Source organism: Nansenia antarctica, assembly GCF_963989245.1.
Source record: "Nansenia antarctica genome assembly, chromosome: 13".
Lineage (NCBI taxonomy): Eukaryota > Metazoa > Chordata > Actinopteri > Argentiniformes > Microstomatidae > Nansenia > Nansenia antarctica.
Window position 1 is genome coordinate 24267797 of NC_137683.1, and position 22431 is coordinate 24290227.

General features: G+C 48.0%; 1 protein-coding gene across 1 annotated transcript in view; it reads right to left on the reverse strand.

Annotated features, from left to right (window-relative positions):
• Positions 1-3555: 3555 nt before the first annotated feature.
• Positions 3556-22431, reverse strand: part of LOC308169145 (insulin receptor substrate 1-B) — a 32943-nt gene continuing 14067 nt past the window's right edge. The window contains exon 4 of the mRNA XM_080543795.1: positions 3556-5470. Within this exon, the coding sequence (XP_080399921.1) occupies positions 5463-5470 (8 nt within the window). The 3' untranslated portion in view covers positions 3556-5462. The remainder of the gene's footprint in view (positions 5471-22431) is intronic.

Consider the following 22431-nt stretch of genomic DNA (forward strand, 5'->3'; position numbering starts at 1 on the left):
CAGAAGCAATGGATTCGCTGAGTTTGACCGTTTCCATATTAGCCTGAACTTATTAGTATTTGCACTGATTGTACAGCACACAAACTTTACCCATAATCCACCACTTTTGTTAGAGATAGCTTCTGTAGGCATTGGTCCTACTACCATAGATTAGTTTTTTCTTATGACGACTGATGGACAGATGATTCACTTTGCTTTTTTGTTGTTAATAAAATAAAATAAAATTGTTGTTAATAAAATATATTATAATAATATTAAATATATATATATAATAACAGATTATTATTAACACATATTATATTTAATATTATTATTATATATTTTATTAACAACAACAAAGCAAAGGGTGGCTACTTTGAGGAATCTAAAATACAAGACATATTTAGAGTTATTTCACACTTTATTGTTAAATACATAATTCCTATGTGTTCATTCATAGTTTTGATGCCTTCAGTGAGAATCTACAATGTAAATAGTCATGAAAATAAAGGAAACACATTGAATGAGAAGGTGTGTCCAAACTTTTGGCCTGTACTGTATATATAAACATAAACCTCTGTCAATTGCACAAAATAGGAATATAAATGCCTTAACATTCGGTCGACAGAACGAAAGGAAAACAATGACTGATTGGTTAAAATGTGTTAAATAGGGTGGAATTATAATCTAGGGTACTATGAAGCAATGTTTAGAGGGTAATGGGAACCGGAACAGACCAGCGCCAACATGTGGACAACATGGTGGAGTTCATGGAGTTTATCGGAGCAACCCCCTAAAATAGAAACCCTGGACTCACTGGATTCGTGTCATGGATGGAGATCTGTGCCACGGTATATTTCTGTGCGTCTGGCGCAGGAACGGAGCCATTTCCCTGTCAAACACACAACGAGCTTCCTGTCTGCCTGCGCCAGGGGAAGTCATAAAGCAGGAAGACTTCCTGTATTATTGCCAACACAGGGGATGGTGTGTGTGTGGACTGCTTAAACTACATGGGGAGTGGAGCAAATAATATTAAAAAGTATTTAAGATAAACCCCCCCCCCCGCTCCCCCCCTCTCACTCACTGTGCATTGTGGTTGTGATTGAGTGGGACAGTGTTTGGGTTAGTTCCAAACGATGCTGTGGGGCCTGTGGGCCCCTTTCACTACCATGGTTCAAAGGTCAGACGATCCAGATGGAGGACTGGCTCACGGCCCGTTGTTGCCAAGGCAGGCCCCACCTGTTGGCACTCGGACACACAAAGCTCCTATCCCTCTGTTTAGGTTATGTGACATCAACGTCTGAACTCTCTGTGCTCTTCACCTTGGCTTTGGCTCCGACCCAGAATCCCCCTTGGCCACGACAACCGCCATGACAATGAAGCAGGGGGACATTATTGTCGCGGTGTCTCAATGACGAGGCTGGCACCGATGTTGTTGTTCCAACTCACAGTCATTCAGTGTGTACCGGTACATGTTTCTGGGTCGAAACTCTCCATCTTCCCCCACACTTTCTCTACCATCATCCTTCTCCCTCCACAACGAAAGGACACTTCTTATTCATAGTCTGGCTCTTTGAACATAATCTACCCCTACTGCCCTGTGTCACCTGCGACACAATAGCGGTGTAATGTAAGAGACACCTGAACAGCGGAAGGCTGTGTATCCGCGGTGTCCTGTGTGTCCGTTCGCTGTCTGTTGTTACTCTGAGTAAGGTTAGAGGGTTCAAAGTTCAAATGAAGGGCACACATAGGGCCACCAGCCCCCAGTGGGTTTCAGGTGGGGGGGGGCTGCTCATCCCCCTTATTCACTCGTAGATGGTTATATGTAATGTTGTTTGATACGAGTGATGTGCAGTGCAGGACAGAGAGGGTGAGAGCATCTGTCATTCTCATGCAGGTGCAGGACAAGTGTGTGTGTGTGTGTGTGTGTGTACTCTCATTCCTATTCATCCTAGTTGGGACACAGTGACCTATGATTGAGTTACCTGGCCATCTGTGAGGGGAGGCGCTGAGTCTGAGAATGATCCCAATATGTTCTCAGTTATGGAGAAAGTGAGAGAAATTACAAAAGGATGTAAGATACTTATCTTGCAATTAGCGCATTGAATGAATCTTAATTAATTGAGAGAGAGACAGAGAGAGAGAGAGAGAGAGAGAGAGAGAGAGAGAGAGAGAGAGAGAGAGAGAGGGAGAGAGTGGAGGGTGACGGAGTTGATTGCCTTTCGTGGATCTTTCAATAGGAAGGGAGACGACGACTAATACATTCAAAGGCTTTGTAAATAACAGTTAACAGTTAAGCAGTGTTCTCTCCCAAACCATCATGACCGTGCGCTGTGGCTGCAGGCAGGCAGCCTTTATGAAAGTGTGTTTGTGTGTGTGTCTCTTTGTCTGTCTGACACTATACGGAAACGCTAACACTTGTCTCATGGTGTAAAACGATCTGCCGCTTTGCTTATCAGTGCTTGTTAGGCTGCCCCTCCCCGCAGACATCCATTATCAAGTCCTGTGATTACCGTTTTTTTTCAAGGAGAATTCTGTATTGTATTGCACACAAAAATAAAACAACTGAAACATTTGTTGTTCGCCTCTTTTGTTTTTTTTGTCATTTTGTTTTTCAAGCAACAAAAGTGAAATTGTCTACATCATCACAGGCAATTATCATCACAATTTCCCCATTCTGAATTATCCCGGTTTGATAGGGAGGGGGGGGGAAAAATAGAACACTGTAGTAGAACACCCCCTTTCTCATCCCACTTGAAGAACAACATCTCTTAACTCTTGACTGCAATGAAGAACAATAACTTAGCCTAAGCCACTCCTGAACTCTCCCAAACAATCTTTCACGATACAACATACACATTTTTTCATATCATTTTTCATAATGGACACGACACAACTACAGCTCTCCTTTTGGAATAGGGTAGCTGTTACAGCCAGTACAACCAACCCTTTTTCTCTCTTTCTTTCCTAGCATTTTGCTCATTTGAGAGACTTAAAGGGTGTAGTAGTTCACTGGCAGTTCACTCCAAAAAATCAAAGTCGCTCAGATCTTTTTAAGACCTAAAAAAGATGAGTCCATGTCCACATTTTGGGATCTGAAAGCATCCAACACAGTTTGATCAAAGAGTGAACACCCTTCCTCTGCACGTTTTGCTCCAAATTACTGGTGCTGGATTTACTTTTGAAGCATTGCAATTATTCACCATCTGTTTGCGTGTGTGCGGGTGTGTGTGTGTGTGTGCGTGTGAGTGTGTGAGTGTGTGTGTGTGCGTGTGTGTGTGTGTGTCAGTGCACTGGGTTGCAGTACAGCGTCCCGGCACAGTGAGGTTAGAGTCCAGATTGTTTTTCCACCTCTACATTAGAAACCGTTGCGGTCAATTCTCCCTGACCACAGATCCCAATCTGGTTGTAATAAAGCTGCTTTGTTTTTGCTACGCCGAGTCATGTGACACGGTTGAAAAAAAGGGTGTGAGGCAACCGGCAGACAGACTGACTGGCAACCGGCAGACAGACTGACTGGCACACGAGTAGACAAGTGTTGAGAACTGGGCGGCTACAGAAACGGTTTTTTGGGGGGGTGTGTGTGTGTGTATCCTTTTTCTCTGTTTCTAGGATTCCTAACATTTGAATCCAAGTCGTTGCTCCTATTAGCAGATGAGAAAGGCCTATTGTTGAGCAACTCAAAGCGGAGGCATCTCAAAGCGCCACGGGGCCAGACTGTGAGGTAAGATGTGTCCCAAAAATGTCCTTCTTATTTTTCGGTGTTTCAAGAAAAAACCACAAGAGAGCAGGCAACGTTATAATAAAACATAAAAAACAGCAGAACTTGAGAACTTAACGTAGCTTTTGAAGCACTGTCAGAAAGAGTCACAGCGTACCATCGTTTTTCCGTTTTGGCACCGATAGCCACAGAAGCTTTGTCCATGTGGGGGCGAAGCGAACAGCACCTACCCCAAAAATGTTAGGGCCAAAAAAATTGGTCAAGTCTTTTACATGGGTCATCATCATCACTTATCAAAGTAGCTACCTTAACAGAACTATACAGCTGCTAGGAAAAATAGACTACGTACACTCTGCAAGAAGTGCTAAGAGGGGTAGAGATGGACAGAGGGACATACAGAGACAGACAGACAGGCACTTCTGTACTAATGCATAGCAGTATTGTAAGAGGAAGGGGGGGTAGGAAGGGAGAGGGAGATGGCTAGGCTGGTAGGCCCTATACGGCGAACCAGACATTTCGCTAACAATAAAGCTAGCATGGCTATCGTCAATGTCTCTTATCCTCCTGAGCACGACCTGTCTCTAACAGGCTCCTGGCTGACACAGTGGGCTTAAAAGACATGCGGCTGTCTCGGGGCTAATAGTGCTAATGACTGAGCTGATAATGGGATCGGTCAGGGTCATGTCTGGCCTCGTTCTGAGCTGTGGTCAGCAGCACAACCAATTAACCTCACTTCAACGCTAATGCTAATCTGACCTGCTCAGTCATCCAGGTCTCCAGGTCTCCTGCAGCAGCCAAACCAACCAAGTGCCTTTTGTTGCTCTTGGGCGTTACACACATTGCCCAGGGCCAATATTCATCGTTAGGGATGAGTGTGTATGGGATGTGGGGGTGTGTTAATGTGAACAATGAATGGAGTAACTCTCTACATATTTGGATGTGTGAGGTGGAGTTGTGGACACTTTACAGAAAGAAAAATATAGATTAAAAAGAAAGAGAGATGGGGGAAATAGATACATTGAAGCAATGAGAATAAAGCGAATAAAAGCTAAGCTAATATCTTTCACAGTAAGACAGTAAGGCCAGCTGATTGCTAATATCATTATCATCATCATCATCATCAACATCATTATTATTCATACTAGCCTATATACGAATATCAGTTCTCTCTCTCTTTTGTTGATTTCACCTGCTGCAATAGTTCTACTTCAATGCAAACACAACAACTGAAGCTTCTTCAGTTCCTTAGTCAATGCTAAGTTCTTTGTAAAATGGCTACAATCAAAAAATGAGGCACTTTTGAGCAGATATATATCTCTATATATTTCATTATTACACAATAAAATATATATTTTCAGCCATCATTAGATTGAATCCTGTTTTGTGATCGGTTAATTGGGTTTCGCTTAAACTGAGGATCAGCTTAAAAAAAACACACCAAAAAAACATCGGCTCCCAATTGGCAGTCAAGTCTTTGCACACTCCTCTGTGATTGGCGCGTTCGTCACGGGGATAAGAACAACCAATAGGTTTTTAGAATTTCTTTTGGCACACATCCCCATTGGTTGCCACAACCAATAAACTGAAAGCAAAAAAAAAGAAAAAGAAAAAAAAAAGAACGTTTTCCATCAGTCTTTTCAAAGTGCTTCAGGGACGTGTCCACGTCTCTCTCCATCCAGTCGTCACACGAAGGATGAAGAGGAGCTAAGGGATCTCCAAGACTCCCTTCCTTCTCCGTGATTCCAAGGACACGACATAGACATCAGCATTCTGAAAACAAGGAAAGAGTCGGCTTAGATGACGGTACGCAACATAATAAGATATGAAGAAACACAAATATTTACTCACTAGCTCTCTTAACAGCAATTATCAGATCTACTGTAGCACATATCAATGTCTGCTTATAAAGTGAGGAACATTGTGACCAAAATATTCATATACATACACAATGAAGTAAAACAGAGGAAGGAGAGAGATAAGAGAGATGGAGAGAGAGAGAGGGGGGGGGGATATAGCTGGAGGGATGAAGCAAAACACATGGGTGTATAACGCAAGAGTGGAGGGCAGAGAGGAAGGAAGGAGGGGGTTTCTAGGGCTCTTTCGAACGTTTTGTTACACAACTACAGTAAGAAACTGTGTCGTGACGTCAAAGGTCATTATTAGTAATAACATGAACCGTTGTGTGAGTTTCACACAAACATGCCAAGATTGTTATGGAACCGACCGTACATTTGGATAAAGGCTTCGAGGGTTGCGCACTGACAGACTGGGGATATTTAGACTACAGAAAGGAGGGAAGGAAACTCACAGCAAAGTGACCAATTCCAAATCAACACAAGTCCCTAACCCCCCGTCCCCGTCCCCGTCCCCCCCATCCCCACCCCACCCTCGGCACTATGTACACATGCAGGACTTGATAAAAGTGTCACTCAAGTATTGTGGTGAAAACTCCTGAATGAGCACAACCGTCGGCAAGGTGGGAGCTACTAACTGTATTGCTAGTTTGCTAATACCTAACAAACTCTCTCAGATAGAACAACAACATCATATGATAGGAATATGATTCCGCGTCTATGATAAAAAAAAAATCTAAAGGCCGATACAACTAAAATGGAACGGGCAGCGAATGTCAATTAAACAAAGCCGGAGTCGGAGGAGACGACACAGACTGTGATTGACAGAGGGTGCCCGGACGTTCCCTACTTTACATTTCCCAGCCCTGTGCTCTAATTGTCCCGCAGAAAAGTGCTCCTCTATATTTACGGCTCCCCCCTTTTCTTCCTCCTGGTGCAGTGCTATATATAGCCCCCCCTGGCCCGGGCCGTGCCAGCCAGCCCAGCCAGCCTGAAAGAGCCACACAAACAATCTGACTGAACGGACTGAAGGAGACCAGAGGAGACAGTCAGGACATGCATTGGTGGACGGATACACACACACACACGACCACACACACGGCCCCACACACACACGCACGCACGCACACACACACACACACAAATTCATTAGCAAGCAGAAGGTTGGCGGGTGCATCTGCCTCGCTATTCTACACACACACACACACACACACACACACACACACACACACTCGCACACACACACCCGCACACACACATACACACACACACACACACACACACTCGCACACACACACTCGCACACACACCCACCCACCCACCCACACACACAGCGGGCCCAGTCATAATGCGACCAGACAGGAAGCGTTTCCTTTCCTAACTACTGTAATCAGATATCCCTCACTCCCCCCCCCCCCTCTCTCTCCCTCCCTCCCTCTCCCTCTCTCTCGCTCTCTCCCCTTCGGGCCACTTGTCTATCGATCTCCTCCATTTCCTTGTGTGTCTCTCCATCCGTGGTCTAATCTACATCACAATGCCTGTGGGAGCTGTACGCCCGTGTCTCTCTCCAGCTCTTTAACTCCGGGGGCAGACAGGGCTATCTGCCTCAGCCAGCATCTGTCTAATAAACTGTTCTCCCCCGTCCGTCCGTCCGTGTCCGTCCGTCCGTCTGGTCTGGTCTGTCTGTCTGGTCCGTGCCTGTCACGGTGATGGCTTCATTACGGCTAAATTTCACTGGAAGCGCCGAACCTCAGCAGTGTGTGTGAGGTCCATTTCGGCCCCCATGTTAACGGGTTAGAGCCGCCTTACAGCACGCGTGAGATGCGGGTCTCACGCTGGCTGCCGCCGCACGCCATCTAGAGAGTCGGGAGTCTCGCCTATTTTCTCTGTGTGCCGCGCGCCTGAAAATGATCATACCAGCAACATACACTACAGTCTTCAATGTCTACATCTGTAAATATGTCTTTTTTTTTTTTGCCCCCCGCTATCTGTTTCAAATTAAAAGCTGTATTAAAATACGGTAGTCATAGTCATCATCTCTCTCACTCACCCACTCACCCACCCACTCACCCACTCACCCACCCACCCACTCACCCATCCACCCACCCACTCACCCACCCACCCACTCACCCATCCACCCACCCACCCAACCGCTAATTAAGGATGGTTGACAGCAGAGACTGAACCCAGAACAATTTACAATGAAGTCAAATGAAACATGATATTATTGATGCCCATTATCAAGGGCAATGTACTCAATGTACAAAGGTAGGGGTGGCATTAGCAGCTCCGCAGTAGAGCCGTAGCAAAAACGCTTCCAGTAGGGAAGATGCAACAGTGACAGCAACAGCGGTTCCACCACACACACAAGCTGCTGAGGTTGACGCCTGCGGGATAATTTAGGGGTCACGGTGCTCTGGGTGTGATGCTCGTCTGTCTGTCTGTCTGACCATGTGTCTAAGAGTTAGGGATGCTCCGATTTATCGGCCACCGATTTAAATCGGCCGATTTCACTCCAAATGACTCGATCGGTGATCGGCAAAAATGGCCGATCGCAAAAAACGTTTTTTTTTTTTTTTTTTTTTTTTCCTGGGGAAGACAGATAACTGAACAGAAAACATAGGAGGACGTAACAGTATGTAAACCATGAAGGCCACGTTTATGATGTCTTTTATACAGCCATATCGACTGACTTGGGCTTCAGGCCCTAACTGGGTGATAGGCCAGACCTTTACTATGCCATAAAAATGGGTCTGCGTTTGCTTGGTGCCTAATGGATCAAAACTTTTGTCTAAAAAGCAAAAAATATGTAGGCTATCCAGTCAGTAGGCCTACAGTTATGTATTAAAAAAAAAATCGGTATCGGTATCGGTTGATCTTGAGGAAAAAAATCGGTGATCGGTATCGGCCCCAAAAATCCAGATCGGAGCATCCCTACTAAGAGTAACTGTGGCTGCAGTTCCACACACACACACACACACACACACACACACACACACACACGATTATTGCCGTTGGGGAAACGGTACCGAAGCCTCAGGGCTAAACTGACAAACAGCTATTTCCCCCTAGCAAACACGCTCCTGGAGAAACACACTGGGAGAAAACAAAAGACTGCCACCCCCTAAGCAACACCATGCACATACTACAAAACATTAACATATTACAGTATTATAACTACTGCACAGTGCACACTACTAGATTACTTGTTTGATTACATAAGTAAGTAGCCTTGAGAACCGATGGTTCTCACGCCTAATGGCCCATAGGGCAGGACCCTATCTCCTGTTTCCGTAGCGTGAGGCGGCTTGATGTACAAGTACACCCCCTGGACATGACGCTGGTATGTCACAGGGTCTTACCCCCAATCCAGCCCTTAATGAGTTATCTTCACCGAGGGGGGGGGGTCCATGCCACCCGCCCAAGGCAGCAAACCTAGGGGAAACACTGAAGCTACACTGGTACTACAATAAACATGGCATTGGGTAGACTGACTATAGTCCAGCCATGTGCCTGTCTGTCTGTCTAAACCTCTGTGTCCATGTGCCTGTCTGTCTGTCTGAATCTCTGTGTCTGTCTGTCTTTCTGTCTGTCTGTCTTCCTGCCAGAGAACATGCTACTGCTGCAAACACACACTGCCCCCTCTCTCCTTTGACCCTTGCACTGTCAATCACTTCCACGCCTGGTGAAGACACCACTACACCAAGTTATGTAACACGTCTGTTCATCCAGGTGTGTGTGTGTGTGAGCATATCTTGTTGAGGTTTTTGACCTGGGGATACTAGATAGTGTGCTGCAGCTCCGACCCACCCTCCAGCCTCACACAGACGGGGGGCCCACCAGGGAGAGGCCTCCGCACAGCCGGGAGAGGCTGTTAGAACACACTCACTAGGGAAGAGGGGAACAGGGCAAAGAGCGGAGAGAAAGAGGGAGAGAGAGGGAGAGGGAGAGAGAGGGAGGGGAAGCAGAGAGAGAAAAGGAGAAAGGGAGAGAGAGGGAGAGGGAAAGAGAGAGAGAGAGAGGGAGAGAGAGAGGGAGGGAGAGAGAGAGGGAGAGAGAGAGCAGACAGAGAAAGGGAGAGAAAGAGGGAGCAGAGAGCGAAAGGGAGAGAGAGAGAGGGAGGGAGAGCGAAAGGGAGAGAGAGAGGGGGAGGGAGAGGGGATGGGAAAGAGAGGGAGAGAGAGAGAGAGAGGGGGAAGGAGAGAGAGAGGGAGGGAGAGAGGGGATGGGAAAGAGAGGGAGTGGGGGAAGGAGAGAGAGAGAGAGAGAGAGAGAGAGAGAGGGAGAGAGGGAATGGGAAAGAGAGGGAGAGAGAGGGAGAGAGAGAGAGGGAGAGAGAGAGAGGAAGTGGGGGAAGGATAGAGAGAGGGAGCAGAGAGAGAAAGGGAGAGAGAGAGAGAGGGAGCAGAGAGAGAGAGAGAGAGAGAGAGGGAGAGAGAGAGAGGGAGCAGAGAGAGAGAGAGAGAGGGAGAGAGAGAGAGGAAGTGGGGGAAGGATAGAGAGAGGGAGAAGAGAGAGAAAGGGAGAGAGAGAGAGGGAGAGAGAGAGGGAGAGGGGGAAGGAGAGAGAGAGGGAGAAGAGAGAGAAAGGGAGAGAGAGGGAGGGAGAGAGGGGATGGGAAAGAGAGGGAGGGAGAGAGAGAGGAAGTGAGGGAAGGATAGAGAGAGGGAGCAGAGAGAGAGAGAGGGAGAGAGAGAGAGAGAGGGAATGGGAAAGAGAGGGAGAGAGAGAGAGAGAGGAAGTGGGGGAAGGATAGAGAGAGGGAGCAGAGAGCGAAAGGGAGAGAGAGGGGGAGGGAGAGGGGATGGGAAAGAGAGGGAGGGAGAGAGAGAGAGGGAGGGGAAGGAGAGAGAGAGAGAGAGAGGGAAGAGAGGGAGCGAGGGAGAGGGGAGATGGGAGTGGACCAGGTGGAGGGAGGCAGCCTGTGTAGTGAGTGAGGAACAGTGCTGCGGCCTGGCGGCGAATCCCACCCCCGGCTGGCTGGCCAGAGAGGGTACGAGCGCATGCACTGAAGGAGAAGCCTGTTGTTGTTTTCGTTCTGTTTGAAGGGACTGATAAACGTGTGTGTGTGTGTGTGTGTGGTGTGCAGTACCACTAGAGCCTGCACACCAGATCCTGATCTTGATTAGAGACGTGTCGGTCAGTAATTGTGTGCGTGTGCGCCCGCAACGGATACTCCAGTAGCTTAGATTCCTGATCTGTATTTGGGACGTCCTGTCCCTGACTGCAGAATGGGATCGAGGAGGCCAAGCCAACAGGAGCAAAGGGTAGTGGGCGACAGAGAAGAGAAGAGACACACGCTGAAATAATGAAACAAGACACTAAAGACACTTGCATCAACAACTTGTGTCCCTGTTCGCGACACTGGAACTTGGGCCCCCGACAGTTGAGATGCAAACAGACGTCGAACATTGTGTGTTCAAATAAGGCGCTATGAAGTATAGTGCACACGCACGCACGCATGCACGCTCGCACACACACACCCTATTTTCCGGACTCTCTGTATTCTGTTGCTCCACCAGTTCTGCCACTTTCCGCCAAAAGTGTTTCGCGGAAACCTCCAGAATAAATAGTGGAGCTGAGTGATTTACTTTGGTACGACTCAAAAGCCGTCTCTCCTCCGTCCCTCCGAACGCTCTTCCCAGAACTGCCTTAGCGACCACGCCGACGCCGCCGCAGTACAAACAAAGTGAAACACAAGGAGAGCTGCATGTCTGCGCAGCTGCTCTCACGGAGCATTCACAGACATTCTAGACAGAGTAGGTAGACATTCCCCCCCCCCTACCACCGCTGACAAAGGGTCAGATATCATTTTATTCCCCTCAATGGTTAAAGTGAGGATCAGGGGGAGGGGGTAACCTGATTCCAGATCAGCGGCAGCGTGGGCGACTTCTACCTAAAGCATTCTTCTACACCCCAGGATGTTAAAACAAGGGGTGGAATATGAGAGCCCACAGTCTTTTTTTTTATCACTTGTTTCACCAGATTTCTTCTTTTTCGCAGAGTCAGAAGCTCTCTGGCGCGGAACGGAACCCCGAGAGGATCCGATTGACAAACTCAAAGGGAAGATTTCGACAAAGAGAGAATAAGAAGAGAAGAGAAGAGAATCCAGAAGAGTCTATTTGGAAATCTCATGAACTCTCATGGGTTTAGGGGGGGAGCAAGAAAGTACTGTTTGTTTGTTCGATTGCCATGCCGATTTCAGGGTCGAGGATAATTCCGTTTCAACTCGGGCCGATACAGGAAGTGACCTGAAATTCTGATTCAATTTCAGTTTTAATTCGTGAATTGAAATGCCACTCACCCGACCCTGCTATATCTGTGTGTTTATTTAAGTCATTATTAATAGAGTTCGAAGTGGAGTCCGATCCAACCTCCAATCCCATCCCATCCCCCCCCCCCACCTTCCTCCCCTTCCTCCCCTCTCGTTTTAACTTACCATGTGTAACCTTAGTGCCTTAATTCACAGCAGATCGTTTCTGTGAAACTGGGTACGGTTGAAAAAAGGCGGTGTGTGTGTGTCTGTGTGTGTGTGTGTGTGTGTGTGTTGGGGGGTTGGCAGACCGGCAGGCCCACCATGGCACCACAAATATTTATATATGAACAGGGGGAATGCTGGATGTTCCAACAGGGCCCCTCTTCTCTCCTTGACGTCTCCAGACCAGAGAAAAAAGGCTACGAAAGTCCCTTTTTAGAATGCCACCAACTCCCTCCCTCCCTCCCTCCCTCCCCACACATCTACGTCAATTCATAGATTTACAGAGTGAGTTTTTGCTCTCCTCATTCTAATAAATGTTTTTTCGGGGGGAGTTGTGGTGTGGTGAAAAAGCAGCTGATGTGTGTGTGTGTGTGTGTGTGTGTGTGTGCTGCTGGCACAGGGTCGACCGCCTGCTTTAAACTGCACAGAGAAGGCAGACCTCGGAGCGGGGAGGGAACACAGGGCTGTGTGTGTGTGTGTGTGTGTGTGTGTGTGTGTGTGTGTGTGTGTGTGTGTGAGTTACAGAGCTCTATGGTCCTGTGATTCTGCTGGACAGCGGGGTAACAGTAGCTCTCTCTGGTCACGGCTAGCTATAAAGCATGTCATGGCACCACTGCTGTTTTTAACCAAGCTGGGAGGCAATGTCCCCAACACCTCACACCTCCCTCCCTCCCTCCCTCCCTCCCTCCCTCTTCCCCCGCCCAATAGAATCTCTACTGACCTGAAGAAGGCCTCGTCATAGCCTGGGCACACTCGAGGCAGGCACGCACGCACGCGCACTCGAGGCACGCACGCACACACACAGACGGACGCACACTCACGAGTGCACATTTCAGTCACACGAAAACAGCAACACGCGCGCCACTCAATCAACGGAACACACAAGCACAAGCACACACGTGACGCGGTAACCATGGCGCAGAGCATGATTCATATTCAGTCTACTACTCTAAAAGCTTTTTTTTCCCCTCTCCACTTACACCTAACCTCACTGAATACCCTCCCCCCCCCCCCCCCCCCCCCCCGCTGAGGAACTGAAAAATAAATGACTAACAAGGTTTGGTGGAGGTGGTCATGTGGTGTGTTCCTGACCTCCGTCATCCCCCTCCTCACCCCCCCCCCCCCCGCGCATGTGCTCCGCTCATCCGTGGGGGCGTACACAGTACACACAAACGCTCTCTACCTCCACTTTACCGCCCCGGTAAGTGTTAATGACTGCCTGTTTCCTGTCCTCTCCCCCCTGTGTGAGTTAAGGCTTTAATAAGCGCTTCTATCGCATCAAAGATTGGGTCCTATGTGTGCTTCTTGTTCCCACCCGCCTCGCGACCGGGGGAAGAACATTGTGTGACGGACGGTAATTACCAATGCCGGCGACTCGCTAACATCGCTAACAGGAGGAGAAAACAAGCCCGTCGAACACGGAGGGAGGGAGGCAAGGACACACACAGAGAGGCACAGACACACAAACCACACGCCTCACGATGCAACGGCGGGCATACAGGACAGTAAACACTCTCTCTCTCACACCACACACACACACACACACACACACAAGTGGTTCTCCACCAAATGTTTTACACACTGAGGACGTCACACAGACACACTGTAGGGCGTACACAACATCTTCCTGTCTGAGTAAAGCGTTTTCAAGGGTGATGTTTTGCAGAAAGAAAAACATGATGGTTAAGAACTATTCTGACCGCAATACATGGGGGAGAGAGCAAACCATGTCCCTTGTTCATTAAATCTGGGTCTGGCTGGCACAAGTTTGTCTAGCACATTTTGTCCTCCACTTTTCTCTCTCTCTCTCTCGCACCTTGACCTTATCCTGAGCCCTTGACGCACTTTGAACTCCACTCATCCCTTCCTTGACCCTAGCCAACCCCCCCCGACCCTAGACTTGATCCTTCCTTCCATCCACAGACATGGGCGCACACACACCACCCAGCCACCCTCCCTCCCTCCCTCCCTCCCTCCCTCCATGTGAGAACCGGCTCGTTAGCAGAAGGTAATCAGCTTAGTGCTCTCCAACGCCCACCGGCGCTAAGCTCTTTACAGACAAACCCAGTTATAGAGCGGCTAAGAGCGCAATGTCCCGGGCCGCGAAGATACACACACATCACTGGGGTACTGGTAGGAGACGTCCACACGAGCAACAGGGGGCTGAATAAGAAGACTTGTTGAGAAAACACACACACACGCACACACGCACACACACACGCACACACACACACACACACACACGCACACACGCACGCACGCACACACACACACACACACACACACACACACACGCACACACACACACACACACACACACAAATGACAGAGAGGGACAGATGGGAGAAAGAGAGAGAGAGAGAGATTGATGGGAGCAAGAGGGAGAGAAAGGGGTGTGTATGAAGAGAGAATGCCCCCCCCCCCGCCAAAAAAAAGAGAGAATGCAAAAAAAAACGGAATCAGATATTCTGTGAAGAGAGGAGACACGCCATCGCTCAGCCGAGCCTCCCTACAGCACAGTCTCCTCCATACAGCAGGCTCCTCAATGGACTCAGTGACCCTGGTTTGTAGGCTGCGCTGCGTGCATACATACCATACCACAGCAGACAATCACCGCTCAGTAGTGCTGTAACACTGAAACCTTGGCACCCTGCCACTACCATCAAGGAACCGTGCACGCACACACACACACACACACACACACACACACACACACTCACACTCACACTCACACACTCACACACTCACACACACACACACACACACACACACACAGGCCGGAAGTTAAAGTTCCTTAATCCATGGAACATGATTATGAGATGGAAGAGGGAAAGGGGGGAAAGGGGGGAGAGAGGGAGAGAGAGAGAGAGAGAGAGGAGAGAGGTAGGGAGGGAGAGAGAGAGAAAGCAGTCCAAAGAGCAGAGAGAAAGTGAGAAAGAGTGGAGAGGGAGAGAGAGGGAAAGAGAGAAGAAGAGGATGGAAAGAGGGGAGAGAGGTAGGGAGGGGAGAGAGAGAATGTGAAGAGGAGAGACAGAGGGGTAGGGAGGGGAGAGAGACAAGAAAGATGGAGGGAGAGAGAGAGAGAGAGAGAGAGAGAGAGAGAATGAGTTCAAAAACAAAGGGGGAGGCAGTGCCAGGAAACTCTAAGGCCATCGTTAGACGGAGGCTGGCTGAGAACTTAGTGAGAGGCTTTTCGCCGGTCCCTTTTTCCTGTGATGTGATTGGCTTAGGAGATCAGTCTGAGCCTTTTCCCATTGAGGAGGAAGGGATCTCAAACACGTGTGTCTATAAACACAGCGATCTGACAGCTTTGATACAAGACTAAAACACACATACACTACACATAAACTACACAAACAAAGACTGACAACTCAAACACGTTCAATCACACACACACACACACCCACGCACGCACGCACTCACAAGCATTCTACTACAGTCTGTGTCCAGTGCCTCTTTTACTGCTTTGACTGCCAAGAGGACCTGTTCCATTAGTGGTACGTGTTTGTGTGTGCGTGTGTGTGTGTGTGTGCGTGTGCGTGTGTGTGTGGGTGTGTGTTGCTTTTGAATTTAGCACTGAGCAGTCAAAACACGACTAGCCTACAGATCTCCAATCTCATTAACATTAAGCTAAGGGACTGGATGGACATGCAGTAAGAAGGGAGAGAGAAGCAAGACGGCGGAAAAAGAGAACCGTGGAGGCGCGCGTGTGTGTGCGGTCCCGGATCGCTCTGATATCACAGTTGGATCAATAGAGGGTAAACCTGATACTGACACTGATAAGGACGAGACTAGATGGGTGTCTAGGCTACCGTAAGTCCCTGAAACAGGACCCGTATAGGAAGGTTGTCTACTGGAATTACCACACACGCACACGCGCGCACGCACACACACACACACACACACACACACACACACACACTCGAATGGAAACACTCCCTCACTCTCGTCTCCACCTCTTATCAGCCCATCTCTCTTGTCCCCTCTTTTCTTCCCGACTGAACTGATGCGAGTGGAACACACACACACACACACACACACACACACACACACACACACAGACACACACAGGAATGAAGCCCGTCAGGTCTTTCACACACACTGTGACCCCCCATCGAGAAACAAGGTCACACAGACCCACACACACCTGCACCCGCACCCGCACCCAAGTCTCAGCACTATCAGCAACTTCACACCAACCAGGAAAGGCTTGTGTGTGTGTGTGTGTGTGTGAGAAGGAGAGATATGGGAAGGTATTAAGCGTATTACATGGAGGACATGATACAACAACACAGAGAAGAGCCTTCAACAGGCCTAGACAGAGAGAGAGAGACAGAACGAGAGAGAGAGAGAGAGAGAGAGAGAGAGAGAGAGAGAGAGAGAGAGAGAGAGAGAGAGAGAGAGAGAGAGCAGCGAGAGGACTCTCATTATATTTTCATCCGTATCGCTAAGGGAACAACACTTCCCTCCTTCCGCCGGCAAAAATCAAAGTCCAACCCTCCCTGCCTCCCTCTCCGCTGGTGTTCTACTCCATTCTGCGGTCTGTGTACCAAGAGTAACAATGTAACAATGTCCACAACCAGAGCTTTAAAAGGCTTTTGAAGTCAATCTAAATGAGATCAATAGCAGGGCGGCTACCGCAAATATGACCGGTAAACACGCAGGGAGGCGCCAGATCTGACAGGGGTGATCAGAACAGTCTCCATTCAACGGCTGACCTGGAATATTACAGAACACAGGTCGGGATATAGGCTACGGGTGAGCGGTGGTAGAATAACACAGAATATACAACGGCGCGCGGCGATGGCAACCACGTTGTTGTTGTTGTTGTTGTTGTTTCACCAACCTTGTTTCACCTTTTTTGTAGAGGTCGTCATCTTCGATTCCGTTCGCTCTGTCCTGTGTTAAATGTGCGTACGTGCGTGTGTGTATAAGACCGACCGTACTGAATACAGTGTATTTAGTACGGTGGGACACGAAAACACGCACGCACGCACACACGCACACACACACGCACACACACACACACAACCAGGTGACGTTGCGATGACACAGGGCAAACATTGCTTGGAGCTAAACCGTCTAGTTTTATTATCCCTTTCTGCGAGCCTGTGTGTTTCTGCGAGCCTGTGTGTTTCTGCTAGCCTGTGTGTTTCTGCTAGCCTGTGTGTTTTTCTGTTCCTCTCTCTGGCCTCACCTCCTATCCCCCCCCCCCCCCCCCGCCCCCAGCCCCTCAGTGGAAAGGTCCACACTGTTTGTCTCAGCGGTACGTAGTACAGTAAACCCTCATAGAAATGCTTTCCCTATCGCCGGTGGTACACCTGCCCAGTGTTCCAGAGTGGACTGGGGCAGTATTGTACGCCTGCCCCTGGTGAAAGCTGTGGCACCACATTACGTTTTGCTGACTGTTGCTGGGTCTGCCCACGTCATGGGTTTGGAACAGAGGCAAAGGTGTGTGTGTGTGCGTGTGTGCGTCAGGCGTGTGCATGTGCATGTGTTTGACTGTGGTTAGATCACCCAACCATAGGGGATTTGGGTTCAGCACAGGGGCGGGGTGTGTGTGTGTTTGTTTAGACTAGCAACCCCCAAGAGGTTTTGCTTCGGGGGTTCAGGTAGAGGCATTAGACAGGCTCTGCTTTACTAACATGACCTTCTGACTCCATTTACCACATGCATGCTGTGGAAACTTTGGGTGGGCGAGACGCACCTTTGGGAGGTGGTGCCTTACAGCTAGCCCTATAGATGCCTTATAGGTGTCTTATAGCTGCATTATAGGTGTCTTATAGCTACACTTATAGGTGCCTTATAGGTGTCTTATAGCTATTCTTATAGGAGCCTTATAGCTAGTCTTATAGCTAGCCTTATAGGTGCCTTATAGCTAGCCGTATTGGTGCCTTATAGCTAGCCTTATTGGTGCCTTATAGCTAGCCTTATAGCTAGCCGTATTGGTGCCTTATAGCTAGCCTTATTGGTGCCTTATAGCTAGCCTTATTGGTGCCTTATAGCTAGCCTTATAGCTAGCCGTATTGGTGCCTTATAGGTGCCTTATTGGTGCCTTATAGCTAGCCTTATAGCTAGCCTTATTGGTGCCTTATAGCTAACCTTATAGGTGCCTTATAGCTAGCCGTATTGGTGCCTTATAGGTGCCTTATTGGTGCCTTATAGCTAGCCTTATAGGTCTTATAGCTAGCCTTATAGGTGTCTTATAGCTAGCCTTATAGCTAGCCGTATTGGTGCCTTATAGGTGCCTTATTGGTGCCTTATAGCTAGCCTTATTGGTGCCTTATAGCTAGCCTTATAGGTATTATAGCTAGCCTTATAGGTGTCTTACAGCTATTCGTATAGGTGCCTTATAGCTAGTCTTATAGGTCTTATAGCTAGCCTTATAGGTGCCTTATAGCTAGCCTTAAATGTGTCTTATAGCTAGCCTTATAGGTGCCTTATAGGTGTGAGATGTCTTATAGCTAACCTTATAGGTGCCTTATAGCTAGCCTTATAGGTGCCTTATAGCTAGCCTTATTGGTGCCTTATAGCTAGCGCCGGCCTTGCAAGGTAACCTTACCACCCACATAATTACTTCGAAAACAGGTTGCTTACTGTGGGTGTGTTCCCCACACTGCCTGGGAGTGTAGCTTAGCAGCCTGAAGCAGCTAAACGTTATTTCAACTTTGCGGCACAAGAGGGTTTATCAAGCAGCAGCGGAGTTTAGCCGACAAAGCAGACAGGAAGATGTTAGCTCGTAGATGATGACATGTAAACCCACACCCCCCACACACACACATATCTATATATATAGAGATATCTCTATATATATCTCTATCTATATATATCTCTATCTATCTATCTCTATCTATATCTATATCTATATATATATATATATATTCACATAAACAACCTATTTTGAGGTAAAAACACCAATTTTGTCTAAAGATGACAAGTTTGCACTCCTGACATGGTGTTGTGAGAGAACTGATGATGTCAGTCAGTCAACGGGATGTGTTCAGGGCCACTGTGAAAACAATCGAAGACTCCCACCCACTCCCAGTCCCCAAACACCTCTCCTTTTTTTAACCTTCAACACTCTGTCCTCAGACAGAGGAACCTCGCCACTACGTACTGTATTGGGGAAAGGACTGGGAGGCCACCACAGGGTCAAACAAGGGGGGTGGTGCGGCTGTTGAAAATATAAAACATCCTGTTGGAAGTTACAAACATACTCGTGAGATCACTACTCAAGCACGGTGCTACAACTTTACTCACACGGTCGAGTCGGGAAATGAAAATAAGTTGCTAAAATACAAACATACAATCACAAAAACAATACAGAAGAAGAACTGCACACATAAAGGCAGCCTTCTGCCATGAACACAATGGGACTCCCCATGGATAGGACCACAGCAACACAGTAAAGTCAACCAAATATAATTGGAACTGGAATGCTAGAATTCCGTCGTAGATCAGGACCTGACATAGGATGCGCTCCAGCCTAACCCAATGCTCTACATAATCTTAACGTGGGCCGTCTCGCAGTAATGTGGTCACAGATGCCTATGAGGGAGAAAATATGACAGCGAGACAAGACTGGACATTAATAGACCAAGACTTAAACTGTCAAATCATCTCTTTTGTCTTTGTCTGTCCGTCTAACCCTCCAAGTTCAACTAGATTGGATTCCAAAGCAGCTAGCTACTGTTGAGGTCCCCAATTCAGCCACATAGAGATACATGGAAATTACAGACAGATATGGTATACATAGATGGTAAGGTACAGATAGGGAGTGGTGCGGGGTTTACGAACGCCTCCGTTTTGACAGCGACAGTGTGGGGATATCAGACGCTGTGTGTTTGCTACTCCAGTAGGTCCATGAAAAGGCGGCAGGCGACACAATGAAGACGAGGTTGAGGTATCGCAAACTTTTGAATCTAGTGCTGCACGACTGTAATGATTCCATAAGGTCACATTGTCAAACGACCACCCGAGGACTGTGTGACTTAACTGTTCTGAATGGCAAAATCTACACGGCAGACATGCAAGACAAGTCTTAAGGAGCGAAAATAACTAAAGAAATGAAAAGGGGTCAAAATATGGGCTTACCAAAGAGGTAAACAAGCGTGGTCTGGTCTGTGTTGGTGTGTTTTCAGGGGATTAAATAGCAGTAGTGTTGTTATGTCTGAGTACTATTCAGCAGTCTAATCCCGGGCAATGGCAGGTTAGAGCAGCATTATGTAAAAATGTCTCTAAACAGAACCGCGCAGAGCATTAACCCACAAGTGGGTGACGGTCAGGGCATCGCGTGGGTGTGTAGTGTTTATGAGAGAGTACGGTTGTGTCTGTGTGTGTGTGTGTGTGTGTGTGCGCGCGCCGCACGTCTAAATCGAATGTAGCTCCAACAACAATGGAGGGCCATTCTTTCAGGTGATGTGTGAGGCGGGAGAAGAGAGTGTAGAGGGGGAGAGAGGAGAGAACTTCACCTGATCTCTCATCCACTGAGGGCCTAATCCTGTGTGTGTGAGTGTGAGTGTGAGTGTGAGTGTGAGTGTGAGTGTGAGTGTGAGTGTGAGTGTGAGTGTGAGTGTGAGTGTGAGTGTGAGAGTGTGTGTGTGTGTGTGTGTGTGTGTGTGTGTGTGTGTGTGTGTGTGTGTGTGTGTGAGAGAGAGAGACAGAGAGAGGTGGATTTGGGTGACTGGGGTCTTATTGTTCCCCTCCCTCCGTTCCATCGTGTGTGTGTGTGTGTGTGTGCGTGCGCGCGCGCCCTGAGCAGTGCCCATGACTGGGTTAAGCATCTCTCCAGAAGTCCCACACGTGGCATGGGGCTTTAAAGGAGGAGAGAACGTGCCAACAGGCCCTCAGGCTTGACCAGGAAGCAGAGTAGCATTACAGGACCAGGCCGCGCTGATGGCATGTGTGCCGCAGCAGCAGCAGCTAACGGCGGACACTGGCCCTTCATGTACCCTACATCTGAGACGACTGCATAAGTATAAGCAATATTATTCACCTCGCTGTCAGATAAGTGGAATGTTTTGCAGAGGTGTGGAGGCCTTGCGTAACAGAGGGGAAAGACACAACTATGTAACGGAGTGGTCAAACGAGCAATTAGGAATGAGGAACTAGCGAGGGATATCTTGTTCCATCACATGTTTTGTTCCTGGAAAATATTTGGCTTTCTTTTTTTTTTTAAGCACGGTTGTTGTTGATTTGGATTCTTCAGGAAGGAACATGAGCATCACTTGTTAAACAAATCCTCTCAATGCCATTCGGTGTCAAAGAGTACTGGACTAACATAAGAACCACATCCTTATCGTACACAGTTGCATACTGTACTTAGCACAAGTACACACACAGACAAGAAATTCCTGGAAATAAAATAAAATAAATCTCTACTATTATCCAGGATCACCAGATGATTAATTACATCAAATGCCATAATCCATGGATCAATCTGCACCATTGGGCCCTTTCCCTGTTCTGTTATGAATGACTCTCTCTCACTATTCGTGCATCTTTATTTCAGACTCTGCGTTGCTTGCCTCCATCCACATTGCAAGACGGGGACTTCCCAAGCTCCCCCGAAAATCTATTTTTATCCGCCTTCTCTCATCATTCTGGGATGGAACGAGACACAATGTGAAAACAGAGAGAGAAGAAGGGGAGAGAGAGTGAGTGAGCGAGAGAGAGAGAGAAATAACTTTCAGAGGAGAGCCCAGGCTTGGCCCAGCTGAAACTAGCAACCCACCGCGGCAGCAAACACCCGAACAAAAGGATCATTTATTGGGAGGAGGAATAAGGGGGAGGTGGAATAAGGGGGATGAAGGGAGGGGGGGAGGTGTGGGACACTGTACAGATGCCTTTAGGAACTGTGTGAGTGAAACGCTGGCCCCATCTCAACATTCACAGCCAACGTGTAACATTCTCCCCCACACCGCCTCCCTGACGTACCCATACTAACAGGCACAGCCAGAGACAGACCGACCCGCCGTGGAGGCTAGCTCTCCGCTACCACTTTCACTATAAAAAACACACTATGGATACTAGCTAACGCTACGCTATGCAATTCAGCACTTTACTACCGCCATATAAATCCACTCGCAGTTAAACAGCGGTCTTAATCTGCTAAAACGGCAGGCGGCATTTCTAATGAGTCTGTTTAGCGGGGGGGGATAGAACGCTCTCAGCAAGAACGTTTGTCTTCTCTGAGGGAAATCTGTATACAAAATATAAGCTTGGGTGTGCCGATAGGCCGTGATGAGCTGTAGATATGCATTTCCCTGACTGATAAAGAGGAACCAAAATATGTGGCATTTGTACAACAGTACTTTACAGAGGAAGGAAGTCTTTAATAACTCTGTGTTTAAACAAGGCATGTGTAGACATGTTATTAGTCAAAATAACGAGCGCTTATC